The 6,743-nt window shown below is 45.7% G+C and overlaps 1 protein-coding gene across 1 annotated transcript; it reads left to right on the top strand.

Annotated features, from left to right (window-relative positions):
- Positions 1 to 670: 670 nt before the first annotated feature.
- LOC311224962 (tubulin beta-1 chain-like) lies at positions 671 to 6,345 on the top strand (the record flags this gene model as incomplete). Its single annotated transcript, XM_084310128.1, has 4 exons — positions 671 to 727; positions 3,689 to 3,797; positions 3,907 to 4,017; positions 5,282 to 6,345. The coding sequence occupies 4 exons, from the start codon at positions 671 to 673 to the stop codon at positions 6,343 to 6,345; spliced, it is 1,341 nt and encodes a 446-aa protein (XP_084166254.1).
- Between the last annotated feature and the right edge of the window lie 398 nt (positions 6,346 to 6,743).

The raw sequence follows: 6,743 nt of genomic DNA, 5'->3' as shown, positions 1-6,743 counted from the left end.
AATCTCTTAACTTGGAATATACCTGTACACCCCTCTGTATTACTGCTGAATGATGTTTTTGAGTGTGCAGTACATCCACAGCTAAAGAGATTGGTTTTATCGGGTATCACAGTGGCTAAAAAGCTGATAGCATCACGATGGTTCCAACCGAAAAAAATGTGCCGAAAGGTCTGGATTATTACATATCTCGATGTGATCTATCAAGAAATATCTACAGCAAGAATTTTGGGTCTCAATGAATCCAAAATGACATTGTGGTTAGAAGTGGTGGAGAAAATAAAAGCTAGCATATAATGGTAATGTCTGGTTAGGAGCGAGGGAAAATGGATGGATTATCCAATGGGGGGTCCGGGAGGGGGGGGGTACGAGCTGGAGCATATGTGTGTAGGTTTTTAGATAACAGGTATTAAGGGTATATCCTATATAAGACAATTAACTAAAATGTGATTTCATTGGATGTGCACTGTCAACTAATGCTTGTATATCTTATCGTGTGTTGTCATGTTTGTTTATGTTTGTTTAAAAAAATAAATAAAATACAAAATATTTCAAAGCGAAGTAAAAAATATTATAATAATTATTTGATCACTGATAGTGGTCTAAATACGCCGATGCTCTCAACTCGTCTTCCCTTGTTGTGATAAGACTTGTTCTTCTACCTCCAGACAAAATGAGGGAAATTGTCCATCTCCAAGCCGGTCAGTGTGGAAACCAGATTGGAGCCAAGGTTAGTAAATAGTCTGTGTTTAATATCTAAGATAAAGCAGAATCCTCGGTCGACGGTTAGTTCAGAGCCCGGTGCTTTGTGTGCGTGCGTGTCTGTAACCACAGTACCACACCCTGCCGTTACCAATGTCACTTGTGTATGAGCTGGCCTTCTTCATGTCAAATAATTGTCATCTGTTTTCAATTATATTGTTGTTGTACATTGATATTGTGGTGATGTTTTGTCAAATCACTTCGCATCATTTCATTTAGCCATTTGTGCAACATTATTTGTGACAACGGTTGACATTTTTTTTGTGACGACGGTTGAAATTTTTTCTCGAAACTATCCAGATTATGTAAATTATGAAGTATATTTGGCCCATATGTTTTGGATTACTAAATGAAGACGTATATTTTTTACATGAATAAGCTTGATTTAACGTTACTATACATTTGGCCCACTGCAATGCGCAAAAAAAGAAGTAGGTTTAACGTTAGTCCTGGGGACAACTCGATGCCATCGTTTTAATTAAAGTATTGCAGTTGTAACGAAACTCCCAACGACCTTAATCGTCGCAGTTAAAACATTATTGTGATGTTTTTCTTTCATAATTAATGCTCAACGGCCTGCTCTTTATGGAATTCATTGAGCGCGCGCCGCGCCCCGGGTGTGGGCGGTTAGTCAATGATGTCAGCACGAACATTTCAAAATGGTCGTTTATGGATTTCAGTTTCAAGTTTCAAGTTTCTTTAATAGTTGTCATACAGAAGTACAGAATACTTTCATACAAAATGCTTCTTACTGTTACGCTCCAGAGACTGTGCTAGACAAGATAGTATCAAATAACATAGTATAGCATGTAATTTAGAAGAAGAAAATGAGGTCACAGTGTTCGGTATAGACATATGTACAATGTTCTGAGTTACCATATAATATACAATACTATGCAGTGTACTAATGTACAGTACTATATAGTGCAAAGCAGAAATGGGATGAGGTACAATTTAGGTACAATTTACAGTAAGGTGTACGAGTTGTAGTGCAATCCTTCATCAATAAATATAAAGTGTGGGGAGTGGGTGCTACAGTGTGTTTGTTTAAAGTGGGTGTGTGCTATAAAGTGTGTGGAGTGGGTGCTACAGTGTGTTTGTTTAAAGTGAGTGTGTGCGTGTGGATGTGTGTGCTATGTGCGTTTGGTGGTTGTTGTTGTGTAGTGTTCATTGTTTGTTTAGCAGCCTGATGGCCTGGGGATAGAAGCTTCTTCTGAGTCTTTCTGTGCTCGCCTTGAGACTCCGGTATCGCTTGCCTGACCGCAGCAGTTCAAAGAGGCAGTTGTTCGGGTGACTGGAGTCTTTAATGATTCTCTTAGCCTTGCCCTTGCAACGCTTGTTGTAAATGTTCTGGAGGGTGGGGAGCCCCCCTCCAATTGTGCGTTCGGCTGAACGTGTCACTCTTTGTAGTCTGCTTCGGTCTTGTGCAGTGCTATTCCCAAACCAGGAGGTGATGTTGCCGGTCAAGATGCTCTCTATTGTACATGAGTAGAAGTTCTTAAGGATCTTCTGACTGACTTGGAACTTCCTTAGGCGCCTGAGGAAGTAGAGGCGTTGTCGTGCCTTCTTCACAACACTGTCAATGTGTGTGGTCCATGTCAAGTCCTCGGATATGTAGGCTCCGAGGTACTTAAAGCTGTTGACTCTCTCAACCGGTGCCCCGTCGATGCTGAGGGGGCTGTAGTCCTTGACCCCCGACCTCCTGAAGTCCACAATCATCTCCTTTGTTTTGCTGACGTTCAGGGAGAGGCTGTTTTCCTGGCACCATCCCGCCAGGACCTTGACCTCTTCCAGGTAGGCCCTCTCGTCGTTGGCAGAGATCAGGCCCACCACCACTGTGTCGTCAGCAAATTTGATGATTGTATTGCTACTCCGCTGAGCCACACAGTCGTGTGTGTACAGGGAGTAGAGGAGGGGACTCAGAACACAGCCCTGGGGGGCCCCTATGTTGAGGGTGATGGATGAGGAGGTGCAGTTGCCTGCTCTCACCACCTGGGGTCTGCCAGTCAGGAAGTCCAAGACCCACTGGCAGAGGTCATAGTTCAAGCCCAGGTCCCTGAGCTTGGCTATGAGTATGGAGGGGACTATGGTATTGAATGCCGAGCTGTAGTCGATGAATAGCATTCTCACATAGTTCCCCTGCCTCTTGTCCAGGTGTGATGCTGCTGTGTGCAGCACATGGGCTATGGCGTCCTCCGTAGACCTGTTGGGGCGGTATGCAAATTGCAGGGGGTCCATGTTGATGGGGAGGGAGGAGCAGATGTAGCCCTTTACTAGCTTCTCAAAGCACTTCATGGCTATGGAGGTGAGAGCTACAGGGCGGTAGTCGTTGAGGCAAGCAGGCTTGGATTTTTTGGGTACAGGGATAATAGTGGACTTCTTCAGGCAGGTGGGGATGACAGCCTGTTCTAAGGACAGGTTAAATATGTCAGTGAATACTGGGGCCAGTTGGTCGGCACAGACTTTTAGGACGCGGCCGGGGATGCCGTCCGGACCTGCTGCCTTCCTGATATTCACTTTTTTAAAGGTCCGCCTCACCTCATGCTCTGTTACCCTGAACACTGCGTCTCCATCAGCAGCCGACCCCCCCCCCCCCATTGCCGTGGCTTGTGAGCTGGTGTTGCTATTACCAGCATCAAACCTTGCATAGAAGGTATTGAGGTCATTTGCTAAGGAGATGTCACTGTTCAGTTTGAGGGAGGCGCCAGCAGTTCCCGCACGTGCACGGAGGGAGATTTTTAAATTTCTGCGCCAGTGACAGACAGTCTACTAATAATGACGACATGTGTTCTAAATTGTGAAAAATGTAACATATTACGTAAACATGGAAGTAGTTGATCCCCTGGGCTTGGAAGAATAATAGGGTTTTTGCCATTGCTCGTATATTATTGCTTAATGCTTACCTAATTCAATGACTTATCTCTTTCAGTTCTGGGAGGTGATTAGTGATGAACACGGCATTGACCCAACAGGCACATACTGCGGAGACAGTGACCTGCAGTTGGACAGGATCAATGTCTACTACAATGAAGCATCGGGTAACTTTTAATTTTGGGAATTCCTAATTGGATGATGATGACATTCCATTTAGCCGAGTTCAATTGCTGTTGTGTTTTTCTGACTTGCTCTCCCCTCTCTTTCCCCTAGGTGGTAAATACGTGCCCCGTGCTGTGCTTGTCGACCTAGAGCCAGGGACTATGGACTCAGTGAGATCCGGTCCCTTCGGCCAGATCTTCAGACCAGACAACTTTGTGTTCGGTAGGTAATGGAATTGTCATAGATTGTCTGACAGACACAATGTGATTGTATTTGTGTTATTTAGTTGCAGTGCCATGTTTGGCCACTAAGTGGCGCTCCATTGTTTGTGCCTGATGTAGCTACAGGTTTAATTTGATTTAACCTGAGCCAGTGACTTCTTCACTTCCTGTTCCAACTGACGTCAGACCGCAGCATCAAGGGTCAACTTGTTATAGTAGTTTCCCTAGTAACAATGTGGCTAGTAGTTTTAATATAGTTGTGTATATTGAATAATGCTGTATGGCCATAGTCCTTATTGTATAATTTGTAAATAATAAATGAGTTTTTGCCAAATCCCAAAAGCAATGTCTAAGCTATTGTGCTAAGCTATCCTGGTACTGTTCATGCTGACAAGTTGACGTCACACAGCCAGACATGTTACATTTAATGTTGCCACATGTCCTGTGCAATGGTGTAACGTATTTTTACTCAAACGCACTGTACCAAGGTATATTTTTGAGGGAACTTTGTACTTCTACTGTACTACATTTCAATGGAAATATTTATCAGTTACTTTGAAGAAATAGAATTTGTCATGCGAGACGTGTCATGGGTAGATGAAGCTGATTCACATTTTAAGTCTTGTCAAACTTCAAGAGGACATTGATGGGAGCAACCATAACTGGACCACACATAAAAACTAGAATATATACACATTACATTTTTATACTTAATAAAGAAATACTTTATATTCAGTGGCTAGTTCTAGCTGAAGCCGAACTAGAATGGAGAATTAAGACAACTCCTTCCCTCCACTAGTCTGAGGGTTCACCTTGGGCAACTGTTGGTACCCTCTCTAGCCTCCCTACCTAGGGATACAGGGGCCGCACTGCCTTGTGTGTGTGCATAGGGATACGCAAAGGCTAAGGGGAGAACCCTGAAAGAAAACCGCACTGCCTTGTGTGTAGGAATACGCAATGGCTAGGTCCTCACCGACACCTGTAAGGAAGGGCATCCGAGGTATAAAACTAGCTACAAACCAAAAATAATGACTCCAGTGGCGTGGAGTCATCGTCCGTCCAACTTCACTGTAGTGGGAAAATAGGGACATAAAACGAAGATGATGATGATTCAATATCACTTTCTTTCAAGGTAGAATTGTGAATTTTAAGACCTGAGGTTTTCATCTGGGTATTTCTACTTTTTTTACGTGGTAAATGTAAATAAACTATGTTCCACCACTGGTCCTGTGAGATTAGTGCTGATGTGTTGTTGTTGTTTGCAGGCCAGAGCGGTGCAGGTAACAACTGGGCGAAGGGCCACTACACGGAAGGCGCGGAGCTGGTGGACTCTGTGATGGACGTGGTGAGGAAGGAGGCGGAGAACTGCGACTGCCTGCAGGGCTTCCAGCTCGCGCACTCCCTGGGCGGCGGCACGGGCTCCGGCATGGGCACCCTGCTCATCAGCAAGATCCGTGAAGAATATCCAGACCGCATCATGAACACTTTCAGCGTGGTGCCGTCGCCCAAAGTGTCGGACGTAGTCGTTGAGCCTTACAATGCTACGCTGTCGGTCCACCAGCTCGTAGAAAACACAGACGAGACCTTCTGCATTGACAACGAGGCCTTGTACGACATTTGCTTCCGCACCCTCAAACTTACAACCCCCTCATACGGCGACCTCAACCACCTGGTGTCGGCCACCATGAGCGGCGTCACCACCTGCCTCAGGTTCCCCGGACAGCTCAACGCCGACCTGCGCAAGCTGGCCGTCAACATGGTCCCGTTCCCCCGGCTGCACTTCTTCATGCCCGGGTTCGCCCCACTCACCGCCAGGGGCAGCCAGCAGTACAGATCCCTGACGGTCCCAGAGCTCACCCAGCAGATGTTCGACGCCAAGAACATGATGGCCGCCTGCGACCCCCGTCACGGACGCTACCTCACCGTGGCGACCATTTTCCGCGGCCGCATGTCCATGAAGGAGGTCGACGAGCAGATGCTGAATATACAGAATAAGAACAGCAGCTACTTTGTTGAGTGGATCCCCAACAACGTGAAGACCGCCGTCTGCGACATCCCTCCCCGTGGCCTCAAGATGGCGGCCACCTTCATCGGCAACAGCACGGCCATCCAGGAGCTGTTCAAGCGCATCTCTGAGCAGTTCACCGCCATGTTCAGGCGCAAGGCCTTCCTCCATTGGTATACCGGAGAGGGCATGGATGAGATGGAGTTCACTGAGGCGGAGAGCAACATGAACGACCTGGTGTCGGAGTACCAGCAGTACCAGGACGCCACCGCAGAGGAGGAGGGAGAGTTCGACGAGGAGGCAGAGGAGGAGGATTTAGCTTAAATTGGGTGTAATGGTGCCTCTACCAAGCTGTGTAATTCACTGACCTGTCAGATGACCTTTCCAGTGTGTTTCCATCATCTGTCCTTATGTTTTGTCACCTTTTTGCTGGCTCTTCTCTTGTCTGTTGATGAGTGTAGTTCAAAGAGTTCCACTATCTATTAAAGATAGATTGATGGGTGGGTGTAGTTCAAAGAGTTCCCCTATACAGCTACCAGAATTATTCTTATTTTTTACAGATAGATTGATGGGTGGGTGAAGTTCAAAGAGTTCCACTATACAGCTACCAGATTTTTTCTTTTTCTTTTTTTTTTACATGTAATAATAATAAAGTTCCTTTTGCTTAATCTTGGTCTTGGTGTAAACTAGTGATTGATTATCTGGTCTTCAATTCACTGATT

Source organism: Notolepis coatsorum (genome assembly GCF_963971535.1).
Source record: "Notolepis coatsorum genome assembly, chromosome: 3".
NCBI classification, from domain to species: Eukaryota; Metazoa; Chordata; class Actinopteri; order Aulopiformes; family Paralepididae; genus Notolepis; species Notolepis coatsorum.
The sequence above is the reverse complement of the archived record's forward strand: the minus strand, read 5'-3'. Positions and strand labels throughout refer to the sequence as shown.